The following is a 17,407-nucleotide window of genomic DNA, read 5'->3' as shown; positions in this document are numbered from 1 at the left end:
AGTTTGAGCTGTGGGGAAGGATAAAGAATAATTTTTATATGCGAAATCATCCCTTAAGGGTGTAAAAATGGGGTGGAAATTTATAGAGTGGACCAATTTGGGGGTTAAAAGAAGGATGGGTTTAAAAGCAGATTTGGTTAAAAATTAAGGTACCCAAATTACTAATTCCACGCAGACGAAGTCGCGGGCAAAAGCTTGTACCTACTATTACTATTATACTAATTAAGACTTAAATAAATGAACTATCGGAAAGAAGAGTTATAACTCCGGTTAACTGAGGAGTAGAGGATGCAATTGTGATAACCGTTAAAATGAGAGAGAAACATCATTCATCGAAACCTTAGCCGTTTAGTAATAAGAAGGGACGATAATAGAACCCTAATACGTATATACAGGTCCAAAACATAACTTTCGTTTCTTTGGCTTTAGCACAGTAGTTACAACAAAGTGTGTATAAATTCTGAGTATCAATGAGTCTATTCTGATTATTTGACTTTTCTGTTATTTTTGCTATAGTCTGTTAAAAAGTGAGAAGGTGTATGTGCTATCGATTGAAATGGACTAATTTATTACACCTGCTTTCAAAATCCATTATACGGTTAAATAATTCATGCACATCAATAATTCATTCATGACATATTAGATATTTCCGCCTGTGTATTACGTCAATTACGTGGCAAAACATAAATTCGTCACGAGAAAATGAGTAGGAATAAAATTCGAGAGAGGTCAGATCGGTTTACAACAAGTTCGGGTATGCTCAGCAAATTGTTGTGTTTTGTATGCCAGTAGTGGCCTATGATAATATGGGTTTTATTATTTCTTATAATTTAAGTTTTATAAAAGTAATTAACATGCCGTGTGTAAGAAATAATCATATCGTACCGTAAAGGCAGTGAGGATGAAAAATAAAGCAATCCTGAGTGATTTGCTGTGTTCACTAGTCCCGACATCCGACTGATTAAAACAATGTAAAAAGGTTTTTGGCTTGGCTAAACGTATAATTAATAGATTATAATATTATAACGCATTATATGCTGTATTTAAACGTAGGTATATTTTGTTCACATCTTTATACTTACCTAGGTATGAGATATATCGTCAGATTTTGGAAGACACAGAACACTCCCACACATAAATCTGCGACAGCCAGATTCGCCAAAAAAAAGTTCGTGATGGACCTCAACCGCCTTGACAAAGTCACCACAAGGATTACTAACAGGTTTCCTGGAAAACAAAATAAATCGTTAATTACTTACAAAACATAACATCATATCCAACTAATCCTACGATACGTAGTATGATAACAAATTCGTACTGAATCCGCGCTGAAGCACATATTTTATCAAGCTTTATATTTAATTCAAGAGCATTCGAGCGAGCATGTTGCATATTAAAAAAATGTGTTGTGTGTGCAGGCAATGTGATTACAATTACGAATATTACATTTTAAGTTACTTAATTAACAGGTACTGTAACTGGTTCGAAATTAATGAAAAAACTACTACGATTAAGTAGAAACGACAACGTTCTTCTGAACTGAAATTATTTTTCAAGTGAATCACTATCTTACGTAGTGCGCAGTTTAATGTCTATTTGCGCTGAGCGATCGATAACTAAACGCTAAGTAATCGCTATCGAGTGAAGCCAGCTGAGGACATATTATAGCCTTCTATTGGACGCAAATTTGCATTTTTTTATTACAGTTACATACATAATTGTTTACTGTTCTATTTTTTTTTACTGCTGTAAATAATGTAATAACTTTAACGCGAATTCTAACAGGGTAAAAAAAGTGGTAGCATTTTAATGCACAGCTTAGAAATTTGGATGCCTTTTTGACTGACTTCCTTTCTAATAAGATTTGATTGTGGCTAATTTTTTAACGTATGTTTACCGATTATTCCGAGGTCCGTAGACCGATTTGAGTAGACCGACAAGAAATTGTAGAAAATAAATAATGCACTTCCTACGTAACTGTCACATTTTTGACGTAAAATGCATGGCAACAATTTAGTATGGAAATATTTTAGTTCCCTTTTATTTAATTTCTACTATTTTATGTCGCACCATATTATTTTTAATTTTAAGACATAAGTTCTACCTATATATTAATACTAGCTGTTGCCTGCAACTCTGTTCACGTAGATATTTTGGTTGTTGTAATTCTACGTTACAGCAAAAAATTGCAAATCGGTTAATCATTTGACAGCATACAAACTTTTAACCCGCTCTGGGGTTGAAATTTGCAAAATCGCTTCTTAGAGATTGCCCACTGTGAAAAATTCAGCTTTCAGGTCAAATGGTTTGAGCTGGGCGTTGATTGTCAGTCAGTCTGTCAGTAAGGATGTTATATATAGATTTATTTAAACCGAATTAACTCGGAATCATACTATGAATTATTAATACAATGATTTATTTTTCACCATCCTGCTCGTACAGGCTTTCTTTGTATTTCAAGAAAATTATGGAAAATTTGCATTTTAACCACCAGTGGCAACGGCAACGTTTTGTTGATGGAAATTTTGAGTTGTTTCCTCATGTTGGCTGGTGGGATTGACTTTTAAGTGATTATTTTAAAAGACAAATATTTAATAGCGTTCATTTAGATTTCATTTGTTGTAGTTTACACTTAATATTTTCCTGGCATTGTTGTAGAAAAAAATGGCTTGTTTCACTCGTGCCTTGCAACCCTTGCAACACTCAAGGTTCTACTATTCGAACCACTTTACATTCGTGGTTCAATTTTGGTACATTTCGCTTGCTCGGGCATTTTAACAACAACTTTGTCTTCTTGTGCCTATAACAAATAACCATTTTCCTGTATAAGACCAGAAAACTTACTACGGCGCACAAAATTATGATAAACTTAACAAGCCACGATGATAACAAAGTCAATACAAAACTAATATTGCACAGGCGTACGGTAATTACGTTAAACCTTCCAGTAAAAGTATTACGTCGTAATATTTATTGGTTGTTAGTGTCAGCATACATTATTAATATAGGGGATCGATCATGACATTTATAGGACGTCGATAAATTGAGAACTTATCGGCAAACTTATAGTATAAAATTGTCCAACCGTAAATTATGATATGACCGTTTGGCTTTTAATGTAGGTAGGTAGTTAATAACGGCCCAGCTTTGCGTGGGTAGTGTACATATTCTCCTATCATTCCTGAGACTAAAGTTTACAATTACAATTTTTAAAACTGATCTGCAAAAAAATAGCCATTAAGTCATTTGGACAGCATACAAATCATCAAAAAATATAAATCGAGCTACAACTCTTGTTCAGCAAATAATTCACAAACGGTCAACATTATAACCAATATCGATCTGCTTAATAAATAGTTGACTTGCAAAATTATTATTTGGACAGAAAGATTTAAAAATTGGTTGGTAGAAAAAATATGTCTGCAGTTTAATTGAGACGTATGCATATTAAAGGAATGGTAATCTGATATAATAAGGTGGATTACGTTTGATTTGAAAAATCGGCAGAGTTGCAGGCGGAGCGAAATCAATTCAGTCCACGTGACACGAGCAGCCAATCGTGTGCGTGCATTTCATTCGATGATTAGGCACTTGTTTGACACCAACTGCTACTAGAAAAGTGGGTAGGGTTAGGTTAGAATTGCGACCTTTACAGAAACCTACTGTTACTAGGAAAGTGGGTTAGGTAACCTAACTTAGGTTAGAACTGCGACCTTTACAAAAACGAACTGCTACTAGAAAAGTGGGTTAGGTTAGGTTAAAACTGCGACCTTTACAGAAACCTACTGCTACTAGAAAAGTGAGTTAGGTGTTAGGTTAGGAACTGCGACCTTTACAGAAACCAACTGCTACTAAAAGAGTGGGTTAGATTAGGTAAGAACTGTGTTGAAAAGCACCTCCAGCTGGCGCTCAACTTGTGGTGAGTGGAGTTCCCATCGGCGTTGGGTCGACGATGAAATATCTGGGACTCGTCCTCGACAGCCGGTGGAACTTCAAGGAGCACTTTAAGCGCCTGACTCCTAGGCTTCTAGGAGCAGCCGGTGCGCTTAGCCGACTCCTACCAAACGTGGGAGGGCCAAATGTAGGATGCCGCCGTCTATACACGATGGTAGTGAGGGCGATGGCCCTGTACGGTGCACCCATCTGGGTAGATGCCCTTAGCACCGAAAATCAAACCCTTCTACGAAGACCTCAAAGGATCATGGCGATAAGGGCCATTAGAGGGTATCGCACCATCTCCAGTGATGCAGCATGCGCCTTGGCCGGCACCCCGCCCTGGGATCTGGAGGCAAAAGCCCTGGCGGAAATGTATAGACGGATTGCGGAATCACGAGCGAGAGAGACGGAGCCTATGCTTGAAGAAGTGAAACGCTGGCGGACAAATGCTCAGGTCACCGTTCTCCGAAACTGGGGTGAGAGGCTTGAGAATCCATGCGCCGGTCACTGGACAGTCGGCGCGATCCAGCCTGTCCTCGAAGAATGGATCGGTAGACAACACGGTGTGGTGTCTTTCCACCTCGCACAAGTACTCTCGGGCCATGGGTGTTTTGGCAAATACTTGTGCGAGAAGGCCAAACGGGAGCCAACGCCAGCGTGTCACCACTGCAACAGTGCAGAAGACACAGCGCAGCACACGCTGGCGGAATGCCCAAGTCGGGTGGCGCCGCGCAATAACTTGGTTGCGATGATCGGGCCTGATCTGTCATTGCCGACCGTCGTAAAGGCAATGACAGAAAATAAACGATGCTGGAAAGCTATGACCACCTTCTGCGAGGTGGTCATGACCCAAAAGGAAGCAGCGGAGCGCGCGCGGGAAAAGGCTGCGGAAGCTCACCCGCTGCGGCACAAAAGAGCAGGGCGGAGGCGGGTCGCCCATGACCGCCGCCTGCCGCCTTAACGAGGGCCTAGGGGTGGCAGTCACGGGGACGACTGCCATCTAACTAAAACTAGGTCCTCGAGGCGAAGGGTGTGTCAAAAAAAAAAGTAGGCACGCCCCAAATGCCGGTTGGGAAATCAATTTCCCGGAGATGGGGCTTAGCAGCCGGCCGCTGCGAGGTCACGGTAGTGTGCACTTAGTGTTCCCGTGGCCCCGCCTTACAGCACCGAGGCGACAGACGGGGGGGTTGTTTAGTGGGTAGACTTGGGGTCCCACCAGCCCAAAACAAGGAGTCGATCGTCCCCGCGTCCGAGTGGTATGCGTAATTGCATTTTTCCCCCCCTAAAAAAAACAGAAACCAACTGCTACTAGAAAACAAAGAACAGTTAGTGGGCAGAAAGTTTTTGTTCTGCATTGATTTTTTGTTTAAAATATCAGCTGATCAGCAAAGGGGGTAGGTTAGGTTGGTTAGACATTTGCCGACTTCTTTCAAATGGTTTTTCCGCTAACCAAGTTTTGCGGATCAGTTAATTTGTAATCCAAAATGAAATAATCCGCTTAGCCACTAATTGCTTAACAAAATTTGATTAATGGTGGATCACTTACTGCCGATCAAATAATTAATTTGCCAACCAAATCCATTTTGAGCAGTTAAGTGTGACATCAATTGCGAACTGGTTTAGAAATACTTGCTTACCTTAAGTTGCTGACCAATTATACATTTTGGCTGACCAAATGTAGGTATATTTTTACGGAAACCAACTGCTACTAGAAAAGTAGGTTAGGTTAGAACTAATTTTTGCGGATCAGTTAATTTGTAATCCAAAATGAAATAAGTAATCCGCTTACCCACTGACTGCTTAACAAAATTTGATTAATGGTGGATCGCTTACTGCCGATCAAATAATTAATTTGACAACCAAATCAATTTAGAGCAGCTCGTTATGACATTAATTGCGAACTGATTTCGAAATACTTGCTAACCTAAGTTGCTGATCAAATACACATTTTGGCTGACCAAATATATATTATTGTTCATTAAAATAGGAATATTTTGCAGATCGATTAAATAACACCCTACAAAAAATACATATAAATGACGAGTTATAAAATAAGATTGCTTGAGTATTTACCCAATTACAGGCAAACACGGCATGCATGTAACCGAAATGTTGCTTACATGTGTTTTTTTTATTATCCTAAGTACCTACTAAATATAAATCAAAGTAATGCTGAGATTAGGTAGTGGAATACAGAAAATAACTAGGCATAGACTGAAACTAAGGAAAATTAACTGGGATAATCACCTAGACAGTTTCTGTTTGCTAAAGAACTGCTATCAAAGGTAACAGAAAAGCCACGATTCGGTTAGAGGCACAAATAAATGTTGCACATTCCTTTGAAACGGCAATTCGATGCGGCATTTTTACTTTTCCAATTAAAGCAACGACCTGTTCCTCACAACAACTTTCCTGTACAGATTGACCCTCCTAATTTGTGGTGTACACAGTACATTTATTTAAAAACGTCTCCACATTCATTATAAAATACATCACTGGGTAAAATGTAGTAAAATTTACATTTTATAGGCAATAAAAATAACGAATGACAATGTTATTGTTGGTATGACACGCGTCCGGACACAATTCAGTCGTTAACACCTGCCCTTAAATGAAGCCTTTGAAAAATTATACTCGTTTCCCGTTTATAGTATTACGTAGGTACACGTATTATTTGGAACCATGCACTCACAATTTTATTGCCTCTCACCATTGAACTATTATTTCGTATTGAACCATCACAGACATGTATTTTGCTCCATGCGTTGATGCTGGGCGGCAGAAAATCGTTTTGACAGATTTTTGTCACTCGTCAACGCTCTTTACCATTCGCCTGTGTGTCAATCAAACGCGATAATGCCGTGATGCGCCTTAAAAACGTAAAAATCAATCCACTGTGAAGAAAAAAGATAGTGGCTTAACGTATCATCGGTAAGTATACAAAATATTAACTAAAACAAACCAAAATTATTTATTTTATATTCTTTTGCGTGTGAACATTTTGTTTGAAAATCATAAATTTTGAAATGTGACCCATACAGATAGGACACGTAGGTCTTATATTTTGTTACTAAACGAAGTTTGTTTCAAGGTAAGTTTAACGTCAATTACTTAATTTTTTTATTTGTTTACTTGTTTAGAATCAGACCAAGCTAACTCTGCAGCGATTTTGATAGTGCAACCACTGCAAGTATTATTTTAAACGTCATAATTGGATAGAAGTTTGACGTTTAAAATAACACTTGCACAGTCTGTGCTTTAAGTCAGACGAACAAAGATGCCGCTATATTCAATCGAAGTTACAAAAAACATGAAACTTGGTATGAACATAGAAGTAACATAATTATATCTATGTTTAATATTAGTTTCCGTTGCTAGAAATTGTAATGCAAATAAAATAAAGCGAATCGAAACAATATAATCTCTATATTTTATTTGTATTGATTTCTATCGATATAAGTATATTACTTATTAATTCCATCAGGCGTAGGTATTCTAATTTCAAATAAGATAAATTAGATTAATATATAATTATTCTAATACCTAATTCAAATTAGAATAAGTACCTACCCCTGTTGTTCATGTTATGTTTCATTTATTAATTATTGAATATCGTGCGTCGTACCTATAGTAGTAGGTAGGTAGTACCTACTCATAAACTTGTATTCGTATTTACACTAACTTAAATTTACTAACCAAATAGAATTGATGCCGTATTTATCATATCATGAACTGGCCAATCATCCGATATGAAAAAAAAAAATTGATTTTAAATCCATGCGTCTCCATTTTTAGGGTTCCGTACCCAAAGGGTAAAAACGGGACCCTATTACTAAGACTTCGTTCTCTGTCTGTCTGTCGGTCTGTCACCAGGTGGTATCTCATGAACCGTGATGGATGACAGTTGAAATTTTCAGATAATGTATTTCTGTTGCCGCTATAACAACAAATATTAAAAACAGAATAAAATAAATAATTAAGGGGGGCTCCCATACAACAAACGTGATTTTTTGCCGTTTTTTGCGTAATGGTACGGAACCCTTCGTGCGCGAGTCCAACTCGCACTTGGCCGGTTTTTTTTTATTCAAGTACTTAACGAATATGTATTAATAATAAATTATGAAATAGAATAATATATGCATTCAATCACATAAATGAGGGTCGTAGGTAAAATATGCATGTAGGTAAAATATAAATATGCATGCAAATAAAGTATAGAACTCGGTTTTTGCTTTTTTTTTAAGTTTATTGTGTTTATTTTTTCTATTTTTAGTTAGAGTTAGGCCAAAATAAGTCTGCAACAATTTTGATAGCACACGCAGTGGAAGTGTTAAGTTCGCGACCTGGCCAATAAAAAAAGATTTTTTAAACATTTGTCTTATGCCATTTTCAACTGTCATTATTTGCTGTCAAGCTGTCATCCTGCGAATTTTCAGTTGGCGTCATTATTTAAAAAAAATACGGCCGGTCTAATAAAGTTACGTGTAGACAGATTCTTAATAATTGAAAATATGCAACAACTTGCTGTAATTAAATATCTTCATAACAACCTAGACCTGTAAGAAGCAGATCCTCAATACTTTTTGACAAGATTATTTACTGTGGAAGAGACGTGATTCCACCTGGATCCCACTACAATGTCTACAACACGCCAGAAGCCAAACAGTAATTGAAGGAGTGGATTCATGCTGTAAATCCGCCTTAAAAAAAAGGAATGGCTATTTTATCGGCCAATAACATCAGGGCGTCAGTTTTTTGGGATGCAAAAGCAGTAATAGTGGTTGAATATCCTGAGAAGGACGTAAACTCAGACTATTATTGCAAACTCTTACGCCGTTTACTCGAGGATTGAAGGTAAATAGCCTATTGACAAAGGAAGGTCTCTTTCACTAGTGTTATGCGCGCACGCAGACGTGACAACTCTGTGGGTTTTAAATATTGCACCACCCACCCCATTCACCCGATTTAGCACCATCGGACTTTCACATGTTTCGTACTATTAAAAATAACATATGAGTGGTAAGAAATTTTCACACGACGCCGAGGTTCTGGCTGAGGTGGAAGGTTTGGCCATGTATTTTGAAGGTTTGGAGGTAAACATCTTCAAAAATGGTGTAATAGCCTTAGGACTCAGATGCTATTAAATTAGAACTAGTGCATTGACCTTGGAAAAGACTACATAGAGTAAAATATTTAAAAAATCTTTGAATTTGTTAGGCTTAGACTTAGGCCGCGAACTTTTCAATCAGCCCTCGTACCTACTATTTATGCTAATGAACAACCAATATTAAAAATGCATAGGTATGGCCTAAATTAATGGAGTTAAACAAAAAAACGTTTTTTTTAGGGTATTTGGTAGCTAGGGGCAAGGGGGTGATAGCTGTGGCATTTTTGAATATGTTGGGCTATATTACATAATTATATTTAAGACGAAAATTGGTAATTAAAAAAAATACAAAATTATAGAAAAATACCCAGAATTAGATAGTATTAGCAAAGTAATTAGTGTATTGGCATAGTCAATTTTGTAGTCGCAATAAAGTTACTGCTATCTTTTTCGACACAGGATTAAAACTAAAAATGAAAATGAATAAAAATATAAAAAAAGAATATATATATATATTATATATATATAGGTACATATATATACCACGTCGTTGGGGAACAAGCATACGGCCCACCTGATGGTAAACAGTCACCGTAGCCTATAGACGCCTGCAACACCAGAGATATTACATGCGCGTTGCCGACCCTTTAAAATCTGTACACTACTTTTTTGTAGAACCCCATACCCCTTCCCTAGCCCCTTAGGAAATCCTCGGCAGGGAGCTCATTCCATAACAGAAGCGTCTGCGGGAGAAAATTCCTCTTAAACCGCACAGTACACGACCATTTAGGTTCTAGGGTGTGAGGATGAACACCCTGCCGACGGCGAGCGGTGCGGTGATACAAAGCGGCCGTAGGCAGTGGCATCATGTCAAACAATTCTTCAGAGCACAGCCCATTGTACAAGCGGTAGAACACACACAAGGAGGTAAAGTCTCTCCTTAGACTTAAAGGTTCAATGCCGCTTGTGAGTTTGGGATCGTCGATGATTCGTACAGCGCGCCTTTAGACTGAGTCGAAGGGTCCAAGCTGGCATCCAGGTGCTCCTGCCCAAAAGGTGACAGCAATACTCCATATGGGGTCTGACTTGCGATCTATATAGCAGCAGTCTTTGCCCCGGAGTAAAGTATCGCCTCGCTTTATTGAGCACACCGAGTTTTTTGGATGACAGCGCAGCCTTCCCTTCCGGTGGGTACGGAATTTGACGGAATAAGGGCTATGCCTTCGAACTGTGGGACCACAGTACATTGGGGTTTTCTTAGCGGTAAACGCGCAAACTTGTGACTTAGTGGGGTTGAATCGGACGAAATTGTGCCGGCCCCACACCGAAACTCTGGATAGAGTGCTCTCAATATCCGAGCTTTTCACGACTCTCTAGCACCACGGAACGAGGGGTGTTGGCACGGCCTGTGTAATAAAATGTTAAATATGTCTTAAAATTGTTAAATCTTTTTTTCGGATAGTTCGGACCAAATTGAACATAAATTCACCATCTATTCTGGTACAAAAACTAAATGGAGGCATTCAAAATGATTAAAACTCGTATTTTACTGGGTTGTAACGGCGTATTTTACTGTGCCACAATAAAAGAAAAATTTCCACATGATCGAATACTTTTCAAGAAACATGCCCGTTTATTACACTCTTTCTTTTAAGGTAACGCTCATGCACATTGCTTGACAAATTTATATCTGAAATAAGGAAAAAAAATAAACATAATTGGGGTATAATACTATTAACAACTTATCTAAAAAGTCTTAAGTAGATTTTAATAAAAACGTTATAAAATTTCGTCTTAGGCTATAAATTATCAAAAATACCTCAGCGATCACTCGCTTAAAGCTAGGTGCAAAACTACCAAACAACCAACCAAACCAAACAGCCTGTTTACAACACTGTCAACACCTGGGAGCGCAAATTGTCACACTGTAATTTTAGACAAATTTTCTATCGCTGGCACTCCGAATTTAGAATTTAGACTGACACCCGGTGATACGTTTAATGAGTGACACCCCTAGAGTTACACAGGTCCGTGTCCAATGTCCATAAACTACGGTAACCGACTTAAATATAACTGGTATGTATATTGCTGTGCACGGGTATTTAATGAATTTAGCGCCACCCTGCACGTCCAACTTTACTGTAAATGTAAACCACGAGAGACCGACTTAAGCACATGCCTCTTTAGCTGTTTACTACCTTGTTACCTTCTCCTCGTATTACGATTTCATGTTTGTGCTCTTCTGTTCATACTTTATAAATTGTCTTACTTCTATATTTCTCTTCATCCTTTTAGATCACTATAAAACCATAGCAATTGAATTTACGCGTTATCGCGTTATATTGTTATACTTCTATCTTATTTTATCATGGTTCCACATCAAATTAAGCGTGCTAGTAAATTGTGTTTTTGTAAGTAGGATACCTACCTACTTTTTTGTGCCTATGTAGCTGTCTAAGTGACGGGACGAAATAGCAACAAAATAGTATGCATTATCCTTTAACAATAAAATTAATAAAAAAACAATTGCGAGTCGGACTCGCGTTCCAAGGGTTCCGTACATTACACAATTTTTAACAATGTATTTTTTTATGTGAAACGTGAGTGAAATGTCTTTAAAAAACCCGTAGGGGACCAAAAACTATGTAATTAAGTCCGATTCATGCTTGACTGCACATTTCTAATAGGTTTTCGTGTCATTTCGTATAGGTAACGAACTATTTCGTGTATTTTTTTTCAAAATTTTAGACCCTATTTTGGAGATAAAGGGGGAATGGTAATTTTTTTGCCTATTTTCTTGAATAACTTCTACTATTTATTCTAAAATTATAAAAAAAAATTGAGATTCTTACAATGATCTATTTAATGTGATATGTAACACGATATAGTTTGAAAAACTTAATTTTTTTTATTTTTCATTTACCTACCCCCAAAAGTGTGCCCCATGTATTTATTTACGTTACATATTTCGGTACAAATTTCAACTTAATTGGTCCAGTATTTCAGAGAAAATAGGCTGTGACAGACGGACAGACAGACAGACAGACGCACGAGTGATTCTACAAGGGCTCCGGTTTTTCCTGTTGAGGTACAGAACCCTAAAAAACAAGTAGAGCGTGTAGATAATGATGTGTACTTACCGAAGAAACAACAGCAAAATACTATCGTATAAAGAGCGATGAATATTGCTCTTATATCTGTTCTATCAAAAATGTATTCATCGTCATTTAAAGGATTGCTGTTATTCATTCTCGAAACGTTAAAAAACGATTCTTTACTATGGACTGGCTCGCTGGGGTGGCTTCTATTTACGGTGACCCAGACGCTCGCCTGAATATTTGAAACGATTAGCTGTTTTGTTCCCAACATGTTTCTGGTCGCGTCTCTTCCGGATCCATCCATGAATTTATGTAGATTATAATGTAGGTATACTTTCTTTGCTCCCTTTCATTTTAACTCTGGATACCTGTAACAAACGAACATACATTTTATTACAATTTTCGACCATCGTGCGTCAGTTCATTTGGATGATGTTTGTTTGGTAAACACATAATAACTAGAGGTAATAACTAACTAATGAGATCGATGTTGGTTAAACGTACATAAACTGCTATTTTATTTATAAATTACTAAAACAAGGCCGCCCCAGAGGCTCTTTTTCACGTAAATTAACTTCGTTTGAGACAATTGAGACGAGCTCGTGACAACATAAATCAATCCTAAATCTGAAAGAAATCTGATTTTGATATAAGTACCAAGTTTAATGAATCCTATTATTACCCGCGTCATTTTAAATCAAATTTGCGTCACCATCAGTTACACTTTCTTTTAACAGAGAAAAAAAGGAATTTTATAGAAATTTGCCCGTTCTCTGGAGACATATTCTGATTTATCAATCTGCTATGTTTTTGGTCTTGTTTTGATACGACCTTGACAATTATCTTGGTGACTGGTGCTCATCTCACAAACAACTTTCATCTCATTTTGCATACTGTACCAATCCGCATGAGCGATATTCAAGGTCGTGGGAAAACAACCAAAACCGTAACACATGTTAAAATTAAATCGGCTTCCTGTTTACACATTACGAAGATTATCTGTTATCCCAATTTATTAATATTTGAAGTTAATTTATTACTATCTTCGTGTTAATGTATGCGCGCGGCCGCGCGGGTAATACACGCCGAGAAAATATGACGGTTTCTCAAAAGTTGTGCAAAGTTGACGTCTTCGTAAATTAAAAGCGATATAAATCACACCGCGAAAATAAATAAACTTTATTTGAGTAAGTAATGGAGATTCAAAGTTAAGCAAAATCTATATTTTATTTTTAGTCAACTACCCCAAAACACTTAATGATAAAATATATGTTTATAAAAGTACGGAAGGATACATAAATTAAATAATTATGATAGAACATGTTTTTGAGTTTTTTAAAGGCGGGATTCCACCAGTGTGCGACACTTTGCGGCACAAGCATTTATGTACTGAGTATGTTTGTGCCGCACAGTGCCGCACACTGGTGCAATCCCGCCTTTATAGTGATGTAAGGTTCGGAAGGATGAGTAATGAAACAAGCAAATGCTGGAATAATACTGGGCTCTATTTCATAGATTGCACCTTAAATTTACGATGGTTACATCATAGATTAGATATGTATAGAGGTGGCACCACACCTTCCCTCTAAATGAAAAAGAAAAAAAAAGGTTTACAATTTTTTTTCTTGTTATGATTACAACAGCGCTTTTACTACAATTGGGCGCTTTATATTTTTATTTATCTATACATTAGGATAATATATTTTAGTCCTATTTTTATGTATGATTTCGGACTTACCGTCCTTCATTATTTCTACATTTGGGGTTACATCTCTTATGACCTTGTAAGGGCCTAAGTATATTGGCTTAAACTTATTACCTACTTCATTACGTACTAAAATGAAATCATTTGGCTGATACATTACAGTTTTAATATTAGCATCATATTTTTGTTTCCGATGTATCTTACTGTGAAGTAAGTTGTCTCTTGCCTCTTTTTGCGATAGCTGTAACCGAAACTTTAACTCTGCTGGATAATCGTCATAATTATAAATTGGATCTACGTTATTACCTGAAAAATTACTTGGAAGGCAGCATTTTTTACCAAATACGAGTTCATAAGGTGTATATTTTGTTTCTCTATGAACTGACGTGTTGTATGAAAAGCACCAATAGGGTACCCATTTGCTCCAGAACTCTGGATGATTATCTGTTTGAATACGTAGATATGAACCAAGGTGTTTATGAGAATTTTCTAATGAACCGATACTCTGATGGTGGTAAGCTGTGGAATTAAGTTTTGATATATGTAATAAGCGACATACCTCGGTCATTGTTGAGGACATGAACTCCGTACCTCTGTCAGTTGCTATTTCCTTTGGTATCCCGTAACGTAGTATAAAATTATCTACAAATGATCTTGCTACTTCTGTAGCACTCTTGGAAACTAGTGGATAGGCTTCGACATATTTTGTAAGCTCGCATTGGAGCGTTAATATATAATTAAAATTATTACTATCTGTCTCTAAGGGACCAACAATATCTAAATATAGCTTCTGGAACGCTTATGCGCAGTAGACGTAATTACCATTGGTTCTTTCGTATGAATTGAATGCTTTTGTTTTTGACACTTATCACATCTTTTAACGTAACTTACAACATCTTTTTCAAGGCCTGGCCAGAAATAATATTTTTTGATGTTGTTTATCATCCTTCTCACACCCGCGTGGCCACTTGTGGGTAGAAGATGGAAATCGTTCAATATTACTTTCTTTTCATCCTTATCGTTTATAATATCTACGTCGACTAAGACACATAATTGTGGTTTATCGTTGTCCTTATAATTCTGTAATTCATTTAGCAATTTTTCTATAAATATATGATTTTGCTTCGTTTTTATTAAGTATACTTTATTTATCTTTATATTTTTACACAATTCTACAAGTTCTCTCACAAATTCGGCTCGCGTAATCCATGATCGAGAAGATTTGTATTTAATGTAGATTCGTTTGTCGTCTCTTACATAACATAAAGTTTCACTTTCTTTTACTACTTTCATTCTTTTTATTATATCTAGTTTTTCTTTTTCTATAAACAACAATTCCGTATAATCCTTGGGCTTGTCAAGCACCTCTACAACTTTTGGTTGATCAGGCCAATCGCTGTTAAGGTTACTGTCTAAGCTTTTCTCCTTATCCTTTTCTTCCATTCTTCTCTTTTGTGCTCGAGTTGTAACTCCTAAAATACTTTCACTCATCTCTTTCAAGTTATCAGTTGTTAAAGTAATCCGTGATAATGCGTCTGCAGCCACATTACACGAACCTTTAACATACTCTATCTCAAAGTTATACTCTTCTAGTAGAAGTCTAAATTTCATGAGTCGACTAGACGGATCTCTCATTGTGAATAAATAAATTAATGGCCTGTGGTCTGTCCGAATTTTGAATTTCTTACCAAAAAGATATGGCCTAAAATGTTTAACAGCCCACACTATTGCTAATAGCTCTTTCTGTATGGTTGGGTAATTTTTTTCCGCTTTATTTAGACTTCTACTAGCGTATGCAACTGGTCTCTCATCCTGATTTGATAAAATTGCTCCTAACGAAACATTGGATGCATCTGTTTGGACAATAAACTGATTTTGTTCAGAAAAGTCCGGGTACTGTAATACTGGTGGTGAAGTAATTTTGTTTTTTAATAATTCGAATGATTTTTCATATTCACTGTCCCATTGGTATGGCACATTTTTCTTGCACAAATTATTTAATGGGTAAGCTATTTCTGCAAAATTTTGAATAAATTTCCTTAGTAATTGACGAAAGCAATAAATCTTCGTAGCTCATCTAAGTTATTGGGGCGGGGGTAATTTTTAACTACAGTTATTTTATCTGGATCCGGCAAAATACCATCACCGGTAACTACGTGACCTAAATATAATATCTCTTTTCTCAAAAATTCGCATTTCTGGGGATTTAATTTTAGGTTAACTGTTCTTAGCCTTTCAAAAACGTCTTGTAAATTTTTATTGTGTGTATGAAGATCTCTTCCAAAAATAATCAAATCGTCTAAATATATATATATTTTTTTTTTTAATCTACATATTTAAAAGGAGCCTTTATCAGTGAGACATGTCGGCTCCGTTGGGCCTCTACATTACAGTTTCAATAAGTGTTAGTATACATCAAAAAAACTGTACACGAATTTCGCAGTTTTAGACAGGGGTTCCGCCAATATCGTGTGAAAAACCCCAATGTCAGTTACTGCATAACCCCTAGCTTCAAATAGTTGCGCCCTCTTGTCTCGAGTCCGAACACATTCCATTAGGAAGTGCTGTACATCCTCGACAGAGTCGCAAATATCGCAGTTGGGCGACTCTGCTTTCCTCATCAGATGAGCAAACATATTCAATGGAATGTGACCGGACCGAAGCCTGTGAGCGCGTACAATTTTCGCCCGGTTCAAGTCAGCCACTTCCCACCAGGGTATCCGAGGAGGCTCACATTGAATGGTCTTGTACCAGATTCCTTTCTCTTGCGATCTTTCATCAAAGAACTCCTTCCAGCGACCATATATTTTACCTTTATACTGTGCGACTATTTCTGAGAAGTCTGGAGCGACATCAAACTCAGTTCCCTCAGAAGCAGCCGCTGCCGCCAACCGGTCAGCCTCCTCGTTTCCCACCAAACCGATATGTGATGGAACCCACTGTATTTTCAAACACCTTCCGCAATTTCGGAGCTTAGAGATTTGCATTAAGATTTTGTACGCCAGTAAAAAGCACCGTTCGCCTGAGACACACCGGCTCAAATGCTGAATGGAGCTTTTACTGTCCGTGAAAATTGCCACATTAGGATAATTTTGATTTTCAACAAACACTAAAGCCTGATAAATCGCACTGAGTTTCGCGGTCATTATAGAAACTCCAGCTGAAATTTTATATTGTGCTCTTGTGGCACTAAATGGATCGAAAAAGGCAGCCCCTATTTTTTTACCGTACTTCGACGCATCAGTGAATCTTCTATAAAAATTAATATATTTTCTATTCAATTCTTGAACCACATCAATACGCAGAGCATTGACGTTGTGTGTGTGTTTTGCACCAATAACAGATTCTAAACCGCTGTGCAAGACTTCATGTAATTCAATTTTTGACACCCAAACATCTAATTGAAACATTGGTAATGGGAATGACGACTGAATATGTTCTTCAGAGATTTCCTCATTTACGACAGCTAGCAAAGGTTTTTTCCTTGTCTTAGTCCAGTACCCTCTTTGGCATGAGGCCCGCAACTCCAGAATCTCATCAACCGTGGCGCTATTTGACCAG

General features: G+C 37.2%; 1 protein-coding gene across 1 annotated transcript in view; it reads right to left on the bottom strand.

The window, feature by feature from the left end:
- Positions 1–17,407, bottom strand: part of LOC134741064 (trissin receptor) — a 121,035-nt gene that overhangs the window by 29,675 nt on the left and 73,953 nt on the right. The window contains exons 3-4 of the mRNA XM_063673826.1: positions 12,184–12,509; positions 1,083–1,227 (exon numbers count right to left, since the gene is read on the bottom strand). Coding sequence (XP_063529896.1) covers positions 1,083–1,227; positions 12,184–12,445 — 407 coding nt within the window. The 5' untranslated portion in view covers positions 12,446–12,509. The remainder of the gene's footprint in view (positions 1–1,082; positions 1,228–12,183; positions 12,510–17,407) is intronic.

The sequence above is a fragment of the Cydia strobilella genome, chromosome 4 (genome assembly GCF_947568885.1).
Source record: "Cydia strobilella chromosome 4, ilCydStro3.1, whole genome shotgun sequence".
NCBI classification, from domain to species: Eukaryota; Metazoa; Arthropoda; class Insecta; order Lepidoptera; family Tortricidae; genus Cydia; species Cydia strobilella.
This window is presented reverse-complemented; position numbering and strand designations above follow the sequence as displayed.